At 35.4% G+C, this 18,705-nt stretch overlaps 3 protein-coding genes across 5 annotated transcripts; 2 read left to right on the top strand and 1 right to left on the bottom strand.

The window, feature by feature from the left end:
- Positions 1–279: 279 nt before the first annotated feature.
- On the bottom strand, positions 280–3,210 carry LOC114716506 (bet1-like protein At4g14600). Its single transcript, XM_028901496.1, has 4 exons — positions 2,920–3,210; positions 2,663–2,780; positions 2,074–2,130; positions 280–928 (listed from the first exon to the last, which is right to left on the bottom strand). Exons 1-4 carry the CDS (start codon positions 2,979–2,981, stop codon positions 767–769), a joined length of 399 nt encoding a protein of 132 aa, XP_028757329.1. The 5' UTR covers positions 2,982–3,210; the 3' UTR covers positions 280–766.
- Positions 3,211–7,270: 4,060 nt separating this feature from the next.
- On the top strand, positions 7,271–10,346 carry LOC114716505 (esterase AGAP003155-like). Of its 2 annotated transcripts, XM_028901495.1 has the most exons (6): positions 7,285–7,749; positions 7,878–7,976; positions 8,079–8,120; positions 8,277–8,406; positions 9,856–9,957; positions 10,071–10,346. In XM_028901495.1, exons 1-6 carry the CDS (start codon positions 7,519–7,521, stop codon positions 10,139–10,141), a joined length of 675 nt encoding a protein of 224 aa, XP_028757328.1. In that variant the 5' UTR covers positions 7,285–7,518; the 3' UTR covers positions 10,142–10,346. The 2 variants fall into 2 exon arrangements, with proteins under 2 accessions (XP_028757327.1, XP_028757328.1); XM_028901494.1 differs by having other exon boundaries at positions 7,271–7,749; positions 7,878–8,120.
- A 2,029-nt stretch (positions 10,347–12,375) lies between these two features.
- Positions 12,376–18,509, top strand: LOC114716503 (pyridoxine/pyridoxamine 5'-phosphate oxidase 1, chloroplastic). Of its 2 annotated transcripts, none has more exons than XM_028901493.1 (14): positions 12,376–12,572; positions 12,678–12,875; positions 12,984–13,022; positions 13,372–13,539; positions 13,672–13,777; positions 14,245–14,411; positions 14,556–14,798; positions 14,963–15,051; positions 15,260–15,310; positions 15,416–15,506; positions 16,989–17,093; positions 17,167–17,237; positions 17,674–17,794; positions 18,050–18,131. In XM_028901493.1, exons 1-13 carry the CDS (start codon positions 12,441–12,443, stop codon positions 17,789–17,791), a joined length of 1,578 nt encoding a protein of 525 aa, XP_028757326.1. In that variant the 5' UTR covers positions 12,376–12,440; the 3' UTR covers positions 17,792–17,794; positions 18,050–18,131. The 2 variants fall into 2 exon arrangements, with proteins under 2 accessions (XP_028757326.1, XP_028757325.1); XM_028901492.1 differs by having other exon boundaries at positions 12,377–12,572; positions 17,674–17,769; positions 18,050–18,509.
- Positions 18,510–18,705: the final 196 nt, after the last annotated feature.

The following is an 18,705-nucleotide window of genomic DNA, read 5'->3' as shown; positions in this document are numbered from 1 at the left end:
GAAGTGGAATAATGTACGTTTGACCATATTCATCTTTTTTTCCCCAGAGCATCTACATTTATATAAGTTTTCTGTTCATTTTAATTGTACTCCCCCTAAATATAAAACTTATTTCTTATATTTATTAATTTTTTCTAAATCCCCATAGACACTCCTCTAATCATAATCAAATAGAAGAGGGAGGAAGGATATTAAGGAAAATAATTATGATATTTTAAAAAAAACATATCATATTTCTTATAATTAACTAACTTACCTAACTTTCTTAATCTCATCAAATTAGTTAAATAGGTCTTATATTAATAATCGGAAAAACAGTAAATAATTAATTAGCGCACTTGCACACAACTTAATTGAGCAACCTTGAACAAAAACACAACACTTGCATCTAAAACTAGACGATATCTATGAGTCCTGCAGTTCACTTCCACCCTTTGTAGAATTATCGGTTGTGCGTGAAGAATTCGGAAGTCGAATATTAGAAGCCAATCAAAAGTATGCCGCCATCAACAGGATGCCTGAGCCGTAAGGACATTCTCCGACCAACACGACGAGAAGTCACACACACACACAGAGGCACAACAATTAATTTCATGAAGGACGCTTCACCCAACTAAATACCACATACATATAGAAGAGTCAGATATGCGAACCCCCTGGGGTTCAAGGAGCTGATCTTCACAGCAGAATCAGGCATCATGTGAGGGTCCAAAGAAACTCTGAAGTAGCATTTCTTTCGACCTGGAAGCTGGGCAGCCTTTTAGTCTCATTTTCTGGACATTTTGGACCACAGGTACACAATAAAGAAACATAACAACGCAAAAACAATAACATGAAGAATATGATTTGAACCGTTTTGAAAGATGCTCTTGTTCAATCTTCTCAAATTATTCTTCACCCCAGCTTGAGCCTTTATCATTGTCATTTGCTGCATTGAAACAGACACAACCAACATGTCAGCAGGACAGTTAACCATATTTTTGCCAGCGAGGTGCAAAGTAATGAATGTGATTGGTTACTAAAAATCAACATGCAACCCCAGGGGTAAATCCAACCAATGGAGTTTTCCTCATTATGCATCTGGCACAGGAAATTTCTTCAACTTGCCCATAGTTGTTAAGGGTGTGTGGCAAAATGTCGCTCAAAAGGCTTCAAAAGCCAAGGCACAGTTGATTGCATTGGCAATTGCAACACTGAAGTTCCTCACACATAATTACATAGACCAAAATTATAATATTGATTATGCTATATAGTTATGAGTTTCTATATTCAAGAATCGTAACTAAGACACAGTCGATAAAAAATAAAATCAATGCAAATGCCCAAAAAAAAAAAAAAACCCTCAGATATCAAGGGCAGTGGGTGTCGAGGAAATCGATAAGACTTGGACAAATTTAAGAACGTGACAGGCACTAATCGGGAAGAAAATTTACAGGGTCAAGCTCGAGTGGTTAAACATGCTCAGCAAGGCTGTAGAAGAGACTTAAACTGAGAGCTAGTGTGCTGTATAATCCCCTCTCAGTTGCAGAATGTGCCACCATACACAGAAGTCTAAACTTTTTGAGAGCACCATGAACCACTAAATGGCACGTATGAAATATTATATAAAGTCAAGTGAATCCATCTCTATAGAACAAAACCAGAAGGTAGATATTACATCTCATCTTACAATTTCATTCATCCATAATTATTGACAGGTAATCAAGATTCACAAATAGAACTATTTTGCTCTGGAGTCCGTTCTGAGAAAAGATTAAAAGAATAAGAGAACTGTGAGTGCAATTTTTTTTGTTTTGAAATTCCTGGCATTATATCATGTTGACTCCACTTTTCTAAACGAACAATACATTTCCTGCCATGATTAGTGACTTTGCTGCTCAAAATCGTAAGACACGTTAAAGTTTGAGTAGCATATCCAGTTTTCCCTTTTTTGTGCCAGCAAATATCCAAGTTTCCTTGTTTAAAACTAACTCCTTATTTCATTCAACAGAATTTGAAATGTCTAATAATCTTCAATTTGAGAAATAAATGATGAAAACATGTCAGTCACATGTTCTCCAGTAGACAACGTACCAGCTGTTCCAAAAAATCTTTCTGATATCTCACTTCTGTCCCTATCTCCTCAGCGACCTGCGCTAGGAAGATATGAAACTGTATTAGAACATATGAAGGCAGAGAAGGAAACAAAAACTTAAGAACACAACAAAGTTTTGCCAAACTATACATCCGGTTAAAGATAAATAAGAAGAAGGATGGCAGTAATTACATGTCAAGCTGACGAGACTAAGTTCAGTTTCAGATTTCCATATTATCTCAGCCTAGCATCAAATCAATTGTCAAAGATTCTATCTTATATCCCAGAAAGGGCAATACTAGAAACTTTTACGGGCCCAATCTTTCTCAGTAGTGTTTAGGTACAAAATAGTACGGCTCTCCCAACTCATTAATCTACAAAAAGATCCCTCTCATCTGTAGCACTCACCAAGTAAAATGTTTCCTCGTCAATCTGAATAATTGGAACTGCACATAACAATTCATCATTATAGCATCACTACACATGTAGTCTAGAGCTTGCCTTTGTTACCTCATCAAGCGTATTCACAAAATCAATCAAAGGAGGGAAAAACCAACAGAAAGAGGAACTGAAAAATCGAGAACATACATGTCGCAACCTTCTAACTTGGCCGTGAAGACCACTGATCTCATCGTCCAAGTCCATCGGATCGATGCTCAATTGGATTTCATCGGAACCAGCCACCGGTCTCGTGCTAAGCCCGTGTCTATACATCGCAATATATGCATAGGTATGAGCTACCAATACCAATCCATGAAAATTCTTCGCAGACGATCAAATTGCTCGGAACCAAATAAAGAGCTATAAAGACAAATCAAGAGGGGTGCGAGGTACAGATATACAACCTGGACCGGTAAGGGGCGGCGTCACCATAGAAAGAACCGCCTCTGTGCGAATTGGCCGCCATTGAAGAGGAAGAAAATAGAAATTCTGGGACGAAAGGGAAGGGTGAGAAAAGGCGAATCGGCGGGCGGGAAACAAATAACTGAATCAGAGTCGGTTGTATTGTTTCATTCAAGAATCAAAATTCCCCACTTCGACACCTCGCCCAGACCCGATCCTTTCGACTTTCGTTGCCTTGCCAGGACAGGATCTGCGTTTCCGCAGTTAATCGTTCGGGGCAGTGACGTTGTCCCAGCACCAATCCACCGTCGATGCAATCTCACGGCCAGTCGAAGGGAGTGTTTGGATAAAAACAAAACCATGGTTTCAGAAGTGCTTTTACGGATTACGAAGTAAATATGTGGAGGAGGTTATCTCGTTTTGCAGAAAAGTGCTTCTGAAACCACGGTTTCAGAGCATCCAAACAGGCCCGAAGACCTTCAAATTCAAAAACTTAATTTCTTAACTAATTTAAATAAATTAAAAAAATTAGTTAAGTTAGTAAAATATTCTTACTAATTATATTTAGAGAAAATTAATTTGGAAGTCCTCATAGTTTTCATCAATTTTGAATTAGGTCCTTACACTTTTTTTCCTTTTTATTAGATCCTTTAACTATCTATCGTTAGATCAATTAGTCCCTGCTGTTAAATAACTATTAATGCCGTTAATATTTCTGTTTGGACCTCTGAACATCTCCTCCACTGTTGTGCTTCGACACGAGGCAAGAGGTGTTATGTTGTCTTCACATTCAAAGCCTCAATCTCACACCAACTTTTGTTAAGCTCTCATATACGTATACTCCACTTTTTCTTGCCTCTTCGACAAATTCACTACATTTTCCACCTCCTTTCCTCCTCTCTCTCCATTTTCTTCTTCAACGCTTCATAAAAATGAATCTTCTCACTCCTAACCATATTGTTTATGATTTGGTCTTTGCTTGGTCTATCAATATTCCCTGTCATTCTCGCCATAATCGTCTTCCTTGCCTGCAAAAAGAAAACTACAGCAGAATCCAAAGAAGCACTACCTGTAAAAATCTGTGCTTGTTCATACCCAACAACATCGACGCCAAAACAGAGGTTTCAACCATTGGAGAATCGTCGACAAGGGCTGACTCGAAACTTTGTATGCAAGGTTACTCACACAAAGAAGAAATCGTAGCCGTCAAAAGGATTTACTGTTGGCTTGTTCTGAGCTACGTAGGATTCGTGTTCTCCTCTACGGTAAAACAGCTCTAATCAGCACAACACCCCATCATAGTTCCCATCATGGGTTCCTCACAAGAAGCCAGCGAGAGAATCATAGTGAGTGAATTGGGTAAGCCTGTAATTGTATCTGCATCAAAGCCAAGTGGGTTTCACTTTTGCATAAGACAAAGAGGTTGAGAATTCACAACAGGAGCACAAAGAGGGTTTGGATATTTGCACGAAGTGGTTGCACAAAGCATAATTCATGGTTGTGTCAAGTTGTTGAACATCCTCATCGGCATAAACTTCTGTGCTAGAATTTCAGATTAGGGACTCAACTTTTCGGTGCCGAAAGAGAAGAGAGAGATAGTGTGGTGGTGTGAACGGAAGAGGGTGGAGGTGTTGTCAACTGGGCAAGAGATGGTTGGAGGAAACGGGTCAGGCTAGATGGTGAAGGAGATGTCTCGGACGTCCTAACGGAAATCTTAACCATGTTAATAGTGATTTAACGGTAAGGATTAACTAATGTAACAGTAAAAAATTAAAGGACTTAATAAAAAGAAAAAAAAGTATAAGGACCTAATTCAAAATTGATAAAAACTATAAGGATCTTCAAATTAATTTTCCCTTATATTTATTAGCTAAAACTATCATGTGATAAAACCTTTAATATATGTAACTATTACAAGAATTAGGTTAAGAAAAATAGAAAAATATGAGAGAAAAAGTAAACTGAATTTTTATATTTAGAACCAAATTAAAAGTCAAACTAACTATTATATTAAGGATCAAAAGTAGTATAATATTACCTATATTCCTTGATATAAAACAAATTCACTAATTTGAGTAAATTAGCATTTTTTATTCTTAGTATAAAGGCTAATTGACTAATTTAAGTATATTAAGAAAACTAACTAAGTTAGTTATTTATAATAAATAAGTGTCTTTTTTTTCTTAAAGTACTTTTTTGGATGATGTATATTAGCTAGAACTCTTGTTTGATGAAATTTTTAACATGTGCAAACATAAATAAATATAAAAGACAAATTGGATTAAGATTTTATACTTAACACCAAATTGAATTCAAATTATCTCTTATATTAAGAATCATAGGTAGTACTAAATTATTTTAAAATATTTATATCTATCATTTTTCTTCCAACTAATTTAATTCACTTATAAATTAATATATAATCTAATAATATATTCATTTTTAATGACTTTTTAAATATTTTTAAATTAGTTGATGAGGTGTTATATTAGTGACCGAATGTAGTATTAACAAAATAGCGTATGCTATTATTTCATTCATCCGTCTTTCTTTGTCTTTTTTTTTTTTTCCCCGGCCAACACATGCATCCGGCTTTCTCAAGTCTAAACGCAGATAGATTAATTTATTTTTTCAATCCTATTTACATGTTAAACTTTAATTAATATTTATACCTTAAACCTTTTTGCTTACCAGTGACTAAGATCTTTAAGTAATTATTTTTTATTTAAAATTTATAGGTGAATTCTTCAAAATACGTTATTAATTTTGATGCAGATGAAATACTACCTCTAGTCTTAATTATAAGAGCCAGTTGACTAATTTAAGGAGATTAAGGAAGTAAGTTGAGTTAGTTATTTGTCCTAAATAGGTGTTGTCTTTCCTAAAATATCCTTACTGATCAAATGTATTGAGTAGAATTCTTATTATTAGAAGGGCTACTTTGAAAAAAAAAAGTATAAATATGAGAGATAAAGTGGATTGGGGTCTTATATTTAAGACCAAAATAAAAATCAAACGGGTCTTATATTAAGGACTGGAGGTAGTAATATATATATAGTTCAGAACACGGATGAACTTTTAATGGTGGCCTTGAATCAACTATCAAATATGTTCTTAAAATCTAATTAAATATATTAATCTGTGGATCACATGGAGAAAAAATTTCTAGTTGTTTCTCAAACGGCGTGGCAAACCAAATGGTCAAATAACCAAGTTAGCCCCATGGTGGCCTTTAATACAAATTATTTTATGACCAATTGAAAAGGGCAATCAATCTATATTTATTTATTTTTTTATCTTGCCATCAATCTATATTTAATATTTATTACTAGTATTAAAACTTGTCGAAAGACATCACCATCCCCTATGCTTCCCACGGTACGTCACATTACATGTGGGGATAGCCTAAGAAAAATTATATTAAATCACAATCAATTGGCAATCATTGTTTCTTTTTTCAAAATGCATTGAATTGATTAAATAATTGCATTGTATATCAACGATTATTGAAAACTCTCGTTATTTCACATTTTGAAAATTCGATGAAAATTAAACGAGGATACAATCTACTATGGAGTCTGGATAATAAAGTTAGATAAAAATACTTTAATATAATCAAATTATGGAGATTTGAATTCTTAACCCAAGTAGCACTTGCTGTAAATTTTATTCTTCTGATTCTTAATATAGGACCCAATTCTTGAGTTGATTTTGATTTTAAATATAAGACCTATTTTTTATATTTATTATTTTTTCTAAATTACTCTTATGGATACTCCATCAACCATAATTAGCTAGAAGAGGAAGATAAGATATTAAGAAAGATGATTATGGTATTTTAGGAAAAACGTGTCACATTTCTTATAATCAACTAACTTATCTAATTTTTTTAATCTAATCAAATTAATTAAATAGGTTTTATATTAAAGAGCGGAAAAGTATTATAAATTCAAAGTTGTAATCAGTTTCCTCCACGACTCCATCTCTCCGATCCCAGACCACCCTTCGTCTTCTTCATTCGGCTCTTGATATTCTTGAGAGGAAAAAGGAAGCGCAGAGCCATAACGGACTGTTTAATATTTTTGGCTTCCTCTTCATATTTAATTCATCCGTACCAAGTCAAAAGCCTGCCTGTAGGACGCTATTCAGTTTTTCTGTCCGAGGCCCAGAGCAAATGTGCGTTTAGAAGTTCGAAGCCATTTTTTTCCTTCCATTTTTTATCTCGCTTCCAAATCAAAATATTTATAGTGAACAAAACGTGGCCTTTCCCGTGTGAAAAATCTTGACGACCTAGTTTACGTCATCATGAATAATTCATGCCACAAAAGGCTCCATAAATAATCACGACGCGGCTCTTGCAGAGCCACGATAATAATGTCAGGCTGTATTGCTTCTTACGGGCCAAGATATTATAACCAAAACCCAATTCAATTTAATCGTTGTGCGTCTGTCGTTTCAGGCGACCTCATTCTCAAAGCGCGAAGCAGCCGAAATGGAATGTGAATAACTTGGGTGAGGGATCCGCACAACAGGCGGCCCTTTTGACTTTCAACCACGCTTTTAAATTCTGCCCGTCACTGAGGACGAAGCAGATTCACGAAATGGGTAGCGAAGGTGACATCGGAGTGAACGCCAGGAAGCCGAGAGTATTGTGCCTTCATGGCTTCAGAACGAGTGCAGAAATTCTTAAGAAACAGATACACAAGTGGCCGGAATCCCTGCTCCAGAAGATGGATCTCGTTTTCGCCGATGCTCCGTTTCCCTGCCAGGGCAAATCCGACGTCGAAGGCATCTTCGACCCTCCTTATTACGAGTGGTTCCAGTTCAACAAGGTTCTCTTTGTACATAATCAATCTCTTTAATTTGTTTGGGGATCTACAAGCACGACTACGTCGGATTTTAGGATTGTGGTTTTAATAACCCGTGCATATCTTGGATCGTGTTATGCTGTGATTAACAGGAATTTACAGAATACACGAACTTCGATGAATGCCTGAAATATATAGAGGATTTCATGATCGAGCACGGGCCCTTCGATGGTCTTCTAGGTTTCTCTCAGGTAAAATTTTTTTTCCCCTCTGACGAATTTTGCAGTATTCATTATTCAAATCCATCGGCCTCCAAGCTGAAGCTGGTGAAATGTTTGAATGTGAGAATACAGGGAGCGATATTGTCCGGTGGGCTGCCGGGTCTCCAAGAGAAGGTACGTCCCCTGTTTTTCATATTCTCGAAACAAATTAATGTGAAACATTAAAACAAAAACAAAAGCAACTTGGTTGTGCGAAGTTAAAGTGTAAAAATCATAAAATTGCTGGGTTGAAATAGTAAAAGTTGGTTTGATGCGGTTGATGATGTGCAGGGTGTGGCATTAAACAAGGTTTCGAAAGTGAAATTCTTGATAATAATAGGAGGAGCTAAGTTCAGGGCACCTTCGGTGGCTGAGAAAGCATATGCTTCACCAATTTCGTGCCCCTCCCTCCACTTTCTAGGTAACGTCCGATGCTTTCTTTGACTACTTTATGCACAGCTCGCTGCTTAGTTGTCATTGTTCTTTTTGTTATTTATAATTATAATAACAGAAAATACTTATAGCGTTCAGACGCATGCCACCGCCCAAATTTCTCCGAAGCTGGTTCCCTTTTCTTTTCCCCTCTGATCTAAGCATCTAACTATTAGGGGGTGTTTGGGTTCCAACCCAAACCATGGTCTGAGAAAAAATCATTCAAACACCCTTAAAGAAACCAAAATTATGGTTTTGGGAAAATCAAAAATTTTTGCTTTTGAAAAGAAAAGGAGAGTGTGAGAGCCTATAAGATATGTATCTTGTTTTTTTTATAAACATATTTTTTTATAAATATATTTAATCTTATATCTTATAAATATATATACATATTAATTATTTATTAATTATATTATCTTATGTATTATTAATTATGTTAATAAAAAATATATTATTAACAATTTTATTCCTTCAAATTAAAATATGTCATAAAATATATTTTTTCTGTAATTATCATATTAACTTATGCCTTTTTTAGTAATTTGTACATATAAAAAGTGCTTCTGATAACAACTATCCAAACACTCTCATTTCTCAGAATCACTTTTTCACAAAATATATTCTCCTCAAAATCTATTCTCCAAAAGCTATTCTCCAAATCATGGTTTGATTATATCCAAACACCTCCTTACTCTGCTTTTTACGCAAGACAGACAGATAACTAGTTTCCTGCGAATCATCTTTCACGTCGTGTTGTGATTAAACAATAAAATGGTCCCTTGCATTTTGATTTTTTTTTTTTCCAATACGGAAATTTCTATTTATATACGGGTTTATGAAAATTAATTTTAAGAGGACATGGTTATAATTTTAGAAAATGCATGATTGTGATTATTATTCATTTTACAAACTTCAAATCGTAAGTCTTTATTCTTTCCTTAAAAGTATAATCATACAGTAACTTTGTGTCGATAGGATACATTTTTTAGTTTCCTACTGGTTTTCATAATTTAATACTCCTCCGGTCCTTATTATAAGACCCTATTTGACTTTTTATTTGGTCCTAATTATAAGACCCCAATCCATTTTGTCTCTTATATTTATGCATTTTTTCCAAGATAATCCTTCTAATGATGATAGTTTTAGCCAATATACTTAATTAGTAAGGATATTTTAGGAATGATAACACTTATTTATTATAAATAACCAACTTAACTTACTTCCTTAATCTCCTCAAATAAGTCAATTGGGTCTTATAATTAGGACCGGAGGAGTATTATATTGTCACCACATGCATCCCATACATATTATTACAGTACGGTTGCCATTATAGAGATTTTTTTTTTCCAAATGGGATTTATAGTGACGCTTTAAGTGCTAAAAAAATCAATTATGCCAAAAAAAAAACGATGTAAATGATAAGGTTTTGCGGTTACAGGGGAGACAGATTTTTTAAGACCGTATGGGGCTGAACTGCTGGAATCATGCGTTGAACCAGTGGTAATTAAGCACCCTAAAGGCCACACAATACCAAGAATAGGTACATCATTTGATCGTATTTTAGATTATTGTTTTGTCGCTTTTTTCTACAATACATTGCTTGCAATTGGGTTATTCGTATTAAAATAGTTCTTCCGTCGCTTTTCTTCTCAGATGATGATAGTTTGAAGACCGTGACAAGTTTCATCGAAAGAGTTCAAAAGTTATGCGAGGACCAGAAATAAACATAGATGGGCTAATTTGCCCGCCAGGACGTCATTATTTTTGTGTCTTGTTAATTTAGTAGCTCCATGCCTATTCTATCTCTCAGGTCTGAAGTCTGTACGCACGCGCACATTTTTTTTTTCTTTTGGTTTGTCAAAAATCACGGAAACCATTTATGTCTACAAAATTAAAAATTAATTAAACTGAATAATAGATCGAGATAAAGAATTATTTATTATGAAACAATTCGATTATTGTGACATCTACATAATTAATACTCCCTCAAGTTCAAAATATGAGATAAACTTTGTTGAAGAGCTTTGCTTTTTTTAATAAGATAATATTCACTTTTATTTAAACATTTAATGTGTTTTTTTTATTTTGCCCTACATATATTCTCTCTTTTTTAATCCATTTATTATATCTTTTAGTTTTTTTATTAATAAGGGCATATTTGAGAAAAAAATATTCATTACATATTTATTATTTTAAACTGATTTTAACTATTTTTTTATAAATATAAATGGATAAAAAAAATTTTGGAGGGAGCACATACATTGTAAAATCAAGTGTCTGACAAAAAAAAAAAGTAATTGACAAAGTATTTTTTACTTATGGTATCACACGGAATCAATATGAAATGAGTTGGGTAGAACATTGTAATACTACCTCCGATCTTAAATATAAAATCTAGTTTATTATGTAATTTACACTAGAAACTAAGTGTTATATTTATAATGGAAAAATAACATTATCTATTATGAATTTGCGAGCGAATTGGTCTCTAATTAAAGAGGGTAATAGAAACTCCAGAAACACAAGGTAGGCGTATGGTGTAGTTTAACGATCAGAACATATCCTTGATTGACACGCCATTAACTTGTCTCAGCACGAATTGCCCCCTCCACCTGGAAGTTCCTTCAAAAGGCACGGGAATTTGAGAAATGAATTATGGCAAGTATCTGGCCAAGATCTTTTTCGCTTCCCTTTCATTTTCCCAACTTATTTATACTTCCCCATCCCCATAAAATTGTTCCCTGCTTGTTCTCTTGTCATGTATTGTCACTGGAAATAATATGAAGTGACAAGACGTGGTTTATAAAAGGCTCACCATCTGTGTACTGAAGTCTTATAACATTTTGTAAAGGGCGGATTATAAAAGGCTTAAACACCCCAAGTATGTGTTAAAATATCATCATATAAAGAGTGTGTGACAGAGAGCTGCGCGTGGACAGAATTGACTTCGTTGGTTTTAATCAATACTAATAATAATCCCTACAAATTGAAGTCAAATGGTCCAATTCAGCTGATGAATGGTAACTGACCCGGTTCGATTTTTTTAAAGTCAGACTACTTTCTTTTCTCCCTCTACTTTAAAAAAATCAAACCGATAGATGATGCAACCAATAAAGGAAGTCGTTTTTCCGCTTACAAACAATTGTTCTTATATAGCAGCCAAACGCCTAAGCCCGTGGCCTGGCAGCACGTATGTTCGCCCGTCGTCAATGACCAGATGCCAATTATTGACAGACACAAAAAGATCTCCGTGATTTAAAATTGAAATATAGTAGCTAATTAAGTACTCCTCCCGTCCTAATTATAAGACTCAATTGACTTATTTGAGAAGATTAAGGAAGTAAGTTAAGTTGGTTATTTATAATAAATAAGTGTTGTCATTCCTAAAATATCCTTGCTAATTAAGTATATTGGCTAAAACTATCATTATTAGAAGGATTATCTTGAAAAAAAATGCATAAATATAAGAGACAAAATGGATTGGGGTCTTATAATTAGGACCAAATAAAAAGTCAAATAGGGTCTTATAATAAGGACCGGAGGAGTATTATTTTCTTATAACGTGCAGTAACTATTAATAACCAATTTATTCATTACTCCCTCCAATTTTATGTATAAGATATAATTTTTGGGGTCTTATTTATCTGAAACTTTAACTATTTTTTTATTATTGTTGCCATTAATCATATGTTATATCATTTTTATTGACTTCTTTTTCTTAGCTATTCATTTGATCTTTCTCTCATCTCACTCATCATCCCTCTCTCCATAAATGAGAATATTTTAAAAAAATAAAACATATTTTTTTACACATTTATTATTATTTTTAACTTTTTTTAAAGTCATGTGCTTTTTTTTTTTGCCAACAGCTATTTGTGATTTGATTATTTATATTCCGTATACAATCATATAATGCTGAAGGGAGGGTGTGCTGCTGGCAGGATCCAATAATCTCCAAAGGATCACACATGGCAATTAAATTGGGGGAGGTTCAGAAGGAACGGAGCCCAACGGAAGCACCCAATGCGTTCGTTGGCGCGGAAGGCAAGAACGATGACACGTTTATACGCTAACCACGCACTCGCTCATATTCCGAACGCTCTCTTCTACGCTAGCGTCCCCAAGCCCCACTCCGCTTCTCCTAAACTCCTCTCTGTAGGCCATTTCTCTGCTTCATCAAAGTCTTTATTCCAGTTTCTCTCTCAGCTCTTCAAGCTACTGTTCGCCAAATTTATAATTTTGTGCTGCTTCTTATTTCAGTGCATTCGAGGCCCAATTTGTACCCCGGGAGTTCGGGCATTTTGTACTGCGTTCACTGAAGCTGCAGCGTCCAGAGCTGCTGTGTTCGGGCAAACCATGGAGAGCCACGACTCTATTTCGTACCTGGCTCAGCGGGAAGCTGCTGAGATCGATGAGATCCTCATGGGTCCTCTTGGATTTAGTGTCGACCAGTTGATGGTTAATCTTCGTCGTAGACTTCTCTACTTCTCTTTCTGCAGTATAATTTCCTTTACTGTCATTGCTTAATGGTTTCAATTTGTGTTCCTTGTGCATTTGCGGTTGTAGGAATTGGCTGGTTTGAGTGTTGCCACGTCCGTAGCAGAGGTGATTATTATTACCTTTTTTTTATTTATCTGTTGGGTTTTCTTTGTAGCTGCACTCCTTTCATGGTGGAAATGAACTGAATAAAAATGTCGAAAATTCACGTAGACAGATTCAACAATGAGTTTTCTGCAATAATTATATTTAAGTTAGTTATAGCACGTTATAAATTCCGTAATTCCATAATTCAGTCACGAGTTTTCTGCAATAAGAATATTTTGAGTCTTTCAATCTGTTCTGTGACTCCATCGTCTGCTATACCAAGCATTCTTCTAGAGAATTGTGTTGCCTATGAACGTCAGCCTGCAAATATCATGGAAACGTTGTGCTTAAAATTAAGTTTATCCTACAGGTTTACAAACCAAGTGAGCATTTCCGAGTACTTACTATTTGTGGACCTGGGAATAACGGGGGCGATGGTCTGGTGGCTGCCCGTCACCTTCATCACTTCGGCTACAAGCCCTGTGTCTGCTATCCCAAACGTACTGCCAAGCCTCTTTATACTGGATTAGTTACTCAGGTAGGGGGAAACTCCAGCTGAGAAACTTTTGAACCACTTCTTCATATCTTGTATCTCCCTGCCAATTATTTCTTTGGCATGGTAGTTTGTTACGAGTTGCTGTGAGTCTCAATTGAATGATTGTTGTTGCAGCTTGAATCACTATCAATCCCATTCCTATCGGTGGAAGATCTGAAATCAGACTTGTCAAAGGACTTTGACATTGTAATAGATGCTATGTTTGGGTTCTCATTCCATGGTAATTTGCAATTTATTTTTTTGAATTTATTGTTTTTGAATCCCTTATAGAGAGCCATCAAACCTTGTGCGACTTGCATAGTAAAAAATTTGAACTTTTATGTTATGCAAACTCATAATGCCACAACAATGTCACAACTGATTGCTAGAATCCCAAAAATTTTGAAATTAATAAGCAATTTGGTATCCTTGCTTTTCTAACCATTTCATCATCTAAAAAGGTCTCGTTCTATCAGTGATCAAAATTTATTTTACAACATTTCTGGCCATCAACGTAAACAGGGCCTTGTTGGCAAGGTATGTCCTAAAGTTATGATTACCCATGATAATTTTTGCCTACCTCTTCTGGTTCTTTTCTGAATTTTGGACTCACTTCAAAGTCTTGAGATTTAGTGGATTTTCTTTATTATTGATGCATGACTCTGTTATTATAGTGTATTGGAATGAGTAAATTTCAAATTTTAATAGGTACTCCAAGACCTCCTTTTGATGATCTGATCCAGAGGCTTGTCATTTTACGTAAGCATGAACAAGCTGGTCAAAAAAGATCAGTTATAGTCTCCGTAGATATTCCCTCTGGGTGGCATGTCGAAGAAGGAGATTTTGATGGCGAAGGCATTAAACCTGATATGTTGGTATGATTCTCAGAGACATCTGTTTTATTGTTTCTTACACCAAAATTTGGAATTTACATATAGCAGCTTAAATCCACTCAGGTAAACATAACCCGTGTCTTGTTTGAGTGACAGTCTCACTAACATGCTCTAAGTTTCTTGTAGGTTTCTTTGACAGCACCAAAATTATGCGCTAAGAAGTTTAGTGGTCCTCATCACTTTTTAGGAGGTAGATTTGTCCCACCTGCCATTGCAGAAAAATATAAGCTTCATCTCCCACCCTATCCTGGAACTGCCATGTGTGTTCGAATTGGCAAGCCTCCTCAAGTTGATATTTCAGCTCTAAGAGAGAACTATATCTCTCCAGAGTTTCTTGAAGAGCAGGTGGATGCAGATCCCATCATCCAGGTAACGTTCATGTAAAATAATACTGTTTCTAAATGCCCCCCTCCTCTTTGGTCCTTCAGTGGTTTAGTATTTCTCAAAACAGAGATTTCAATGCTCATGGCTGCTTCTTAAAATCCTCCGACATCTGTCTTATGTTTGATAATGATATGACTCAATACCTGTAGTTTCGTAAATGGTTTGATGATGCATTGGCTTCTGCCTTGAAGGACCCAAATGCTATGGCCTTATCAACTGTAGGAAAGGATGGAAAACCGTAAGATCAGCTTTGCTGTTGTTCATCTTGCTTTGTTTCTTTTACTTTGTTCAATCTTTACCTATATAGGTCGGTGGGTTATTATGAATGAACAAAATATACTCTTTGAAGGGTCTTGTGTAACTGATACACACACACACACACACACAATAAATATGTTGCCTAACTGAACTTAATTTCCTCCTGACTTTACTTTATATGGCTGCAGCTCATCACGAATGGTGTTGTTAAAGGGTGTGGACAAGGATGGTTTTGTGTGGTCAGTATTAATCTGCGGTTTATACTTTGTAATGAGCTTAACGATGCTGTTTGAAAAATGATTATTATCTTCCGCCTACTGCAATTGGTTTGTGGCTTTGTGCAGGTACACAAACTATGAAAGCCGGAAGGCACATGAACTATCTGAAAATCCTCATGCATCAATTCTTTTCTACTGGGATGGTCTAAACCGGCAGGTAACTTCTATTCTTATTCTAGCCATTGCTGCATATTAATTTGTTCCTCTATGGGTATGATGATGCATGTTCCTTTCTGATGCAAACATAACACATGGATGATCAAAATTCCTCTATATGGTTTAACATCAGTCGATTAGCATCTCCTGTGTTGACCTATTATCTAGATCTCATGAAGATTGTCAAAGCAAGTGTTTTAAGATATGTTCAGAGAAAGAAGAAAACCAGAATGCACAAATCAAGAACCTAACTTCAAAAGCCCAATTTTGTCTTTCTTCTCTATTTCTTTCATTAGCTCTTACTTAAAGACCTACACAGAGGCTTACCTCTGGCTGTTAAAATATTGACAATCTACTACCCTATAAGGACTTTTTGGTAAGTTTTCAGCTCAAGGACCTTGGTGCTGAATTTTTTGGGTGATGAGTTTTTCTTTTTGTTTAGATTTAAAACAATACTTTTCTCTTCCCATGTAAGCAAAATTCTGTTTCTCTGTAAATTGCACTTGTTGCAGACATTTGAAGAGCTTCATTCATTAATTTTTCATGCAACTTTATTTTAATTGGTTTGAGGTTACGTTGCAAAGTATTGATGAGCATCTAATATTGCTTTATCTTCTCTTCTTTAACAATATGCTTGTCTAGACTGAGGATATCTTTTGTTAGTCTCTCTAGCCTCAATCTTTTTCCTCTTTTCAAGCAGTTACCTTTTGCATGCCACAGATTTCAGAAAATTGTCTTGATGTCAGAACTGTTGACGAGCTTATCAAGAGTGAATTGTTTTTTTTTTTTTTTTTAACCTAGTCACCACATGAAATATATTAGGATAATTTAAAGTGATTGAGAGCTACAAACTGGTTATCTTAAATTTTAGCTTGATTTTGACTTTTGTATTTGTTGCTCATTAATGTGTGTTTGTGTCTATATGCGTATATATTATAATTTGCAACTCGTCCGAGAGTATATTTGAGCAAAAATGTTTTACTCCCTGTCATGAAGGTTTACGGCAGAGCAGCTTTCTTTGCTAAATAGCTTTACATTGTAAGTTAACAAGCTGAGGCAGTGATGGTTTGTAACAGGTCGCCTGTCGAAATGACCTGAAATGCTTATAACTCTGCTTAATGAAGGCATAACTCATAATTCATTGATCGCCTTCCTTACATTTTTTTGGCCAATATTTAGAAGACCTTCTTAGACAAGGATCATGTCTGTTGAAATATAGTTAGTTTAGTTATGTTACTTAGTTGAGATTCTCGTGTTAACTAAGCTAGGTTTCAATATGCAAGCCCAAGCCCAGTTTATGCAGTTAGACGTGTCTTAGAATTAGGTCTTGAACTCAGTCATATTGACTATTGCTATATATTTATAAAGGCTTGTACTTGAAAAGTTGAATAAGACAAGATCCAGAACTCTCTTGGTTTTTTTTTTTTTTTTTAAATCAATCGAAAGAGTTACCATTCCTTTTTTTTTTTACCCCTTTTCCAAGGTACGAGTGGAGGGATCTGTGCAGAAAGTCTCAGACGAAGAATCAGAACAGTATTTCCATAGCCGTCCTAGAGGAAGTCAGATTGGAGCAATAGTTAGCAAGCAGGTTCGCTGTAATTTATTTATACTCAATTCTGATAGTTTTTGAATGCAAATTTTACCAGTTGCTTGATCTTTAGAGTATGGTAGTACCTGGAAGACATGTTCTTCATCAGGAGTATAAAGAGCTGGAGCAAAAATTTGCTGATGGGTAAGTCTTAGACCATCTTTTAAATACTAGGCTTCATTTGGGAATAAAAAAGATGACAATAGAAAAGATGGAGAATAAATTTTAGCAATGGATGATGACAAGATGACCATAGAAAAAATGTACTAAATATTAGCAATCATACGTATCTAGATTCAATTTAAATCTTGATTCTTCCATTTCCTTTCACTACTACTGTTTTCCGAATAGACCACTTCTGTTAGTATTCTGTCCGTGATACCAACTAGAATACCTATGATTCTAATTTATTTTTCGTGATATGTTAAATTTTCCAAATCTTTCTGGGATGAATCTTAGCTCTGGTTAGCTTATCATTCACGCCTTCAACATTACACTGTCTTTTTAACAATTCATATGTCCTGCCATTTGTCAACTCCATGCGAGTTGGGAAGTAATACTTCTATTTTTCTGATTGCAGTAGCTTGATCCCTAAACCCAGAAACTGGGGAGGATACAGATTGACGCCACAACTTTTTGAGTTTTGGCAAGGGCAGCCGTCTCGTTTGCATGACAGGTGGTTGTTATCCCGTTTATGACAGGTTGATTTTTATGTATATTGTTCGTTATAACATGGACAAACAGTGGGTGTGGGACTATAATTCGGTTTTCCACATTTATGACGGAAACCGTCTTGGACCTTGCTGAGTTGTGAAGATGAACTAACAATCTTTTGTTTGGGCAACAGTATTATTCTGTATACAGTTGTCATTAGAAGCTGTTGTATTCACAAACTGTGGGAAGAGAATTATCTGCGAGGGTTTCTTATGGTTTCGTTGTGGATGATTTGCCGACAGGTTGCGTTATTCCCCCCTCGAGATAAATGGACAACGAGCATGGAAGATTGAGCGGTTGGCGCCCTAATTTTGAAATTTCAACATCTAGCATGCGATAGATATTAGTAGGCGGTGTGCTGTAGATGATCAAATAATGAAAAAGTTTGATGAGGATGTGCAATCTCAGTGGAATACGGAAGCATACTGTAGACTTACAAGTAGTGAAAATAAGGCATTTGATATCATGATAGTTCCAATTAGTCCTGAATTTATTCAATTGATGGCAACTATAGAACGCTGTCAATTATGTAGATGTCAGCATCCCCTATATGGTAGCAATAACGTGAATGTCAACATTGTACTCTTATCCTTTCTTATTTGAGATCAGCATGAGTTGCCGTTTTCGGCGACACTGATTTTCGTTTGACAACACTGATTGCCGAACCGTGTTGATACTCATTTCTAATGCAGGTCAATTTAATTATGAGCCATTCGATATGATACGATAAGGTAGCATTCACAATTTGTACCCCGCAACTAAAACTTTTTTATCACGAGAGGTGATATTTAGTCTGCCATTTCCTGTTGACAACTAAGTCGAGATAAAAATCTAATCAAGATCAAAATTACCAATTTATATATACAGTGAACGAATGCAGGCGTGCATGACATGGAAC

Source organism: Neltuma alba, unplaced genomic scaffold (assembly GCF_004799145.2).
Source record: "Neltuma alba isolate B1F8T4 unplaced genomic scaffold, ASM479914v2 tig00011677_pilon, whole genome shotgun sequence".
NCBI lineage: Eukaryota > Viridiplantae > Streptophyta > Magnoliopsida > Fabales > Fabaceae > Neltuma > Neltuma alba.
The sequence above is the reverse complement of the archived record's forward strand: the minus strand, read 5'-3'. Positions and strand labels throughout refer to the sequence as shown.